The 800-nt window shown below is 34.1% G+C and overlaps 1 protein-coding gene across 1 annotated transcript; it reads left to right on the top strand.

Annotated features, from left to right (window-relative positions):
- Positions 1-242: 242 nt before the first annotated feature.
- LOC114330190 (uncharacterized) lies at positions 243-800 on the top strand. Its single transcript, XM_028279518.2, has one exon. It carries the CDS (start codon positions 324-326, stop codon positions 699-701), a length of 378 nt encoding a protein of 125 aa, XP_028135319.2. The 5' UTR covers positions 243-323; the 3' UTR covers positions 702-800.

An 800-nucleotide genomic window follows, 5' to 3' on the forward strand; every position in this document is an offset into this window, starting at 1 on the left:
TTTATTAGTTTTAAGCATTGAAACGATTAAATTGGTAATAACAAATTCCTGCTCAAAAATTCTTCAGATTGTCGTATTGAAGATTCGGATTTAGCTGATAAGAATACATAAAAATTAGTTGATGGATCTCAATCAGCCACGAAACCTCTTTTACTTCTAGCCTAGACTAAAATACTAACACTAAAATTATGACTATTGTACTTTTCAAATTTTGTCATGGAATCCTTGTTTCCTTGGAAAAAATAATAGTTTTAGAAACGTCACTTTAACATCAAAAAGCGTACATAATTTCTCGCGAATAATTCCTCTCACAGTCGCCTTCCATGAAATCCGAACTGAGTCCTGAAGCACCGATATACATTCCACCACCATTAAGAAATGCTACTCCAAAATCGTCCCCTTCTTCAACAAAATCAAGCCCGGGTTCAAATTCGAAAGAACCTCAATGTTCAAGGTATTCCAGGAAAAACATTAGGTCGATGATCGAGAACGAAAACAGCCCAAGGCCTATTCTGGGCAACTATGTGTCCACCCCTAGGCCGATTCTGGGAAGAGGAGAAAACAACATCAGAAAAGTGAAAGATGATGCTGATAAATATATAGGTAGAGAATTTCGGAGAAGTTTTAAGAAAGTCTTTAAAGAAGAAAAGTCCTTATCAGTCGTAGAAGACGAAAATATGGAAGAAGATGAATGTGAGTAAAGAAGCAAATAAGTTAGAAGATTTAAATACGTTCTACAATTTTATTTCTTGTGATTGTTTCTTATTGTTTATTAAAGTGAATAAATGTTGTTAAGTCAA

This window comes from Diabrotica virgifera, chromosome 6 (assembly GCF_917563875.1).
Source record: "Diabrotica virgifera virgifera chromosome 6, PGI_DIABVI_V3a".
In the NCBI taxonomy this organism is placed as follows: domain Eukaryota; kingdom Metazoa; phylum Arthropoda; class Insecta; order Coleoptera; family Chrysomelidae; genus Diabrotica; species Diabrotica virgifera.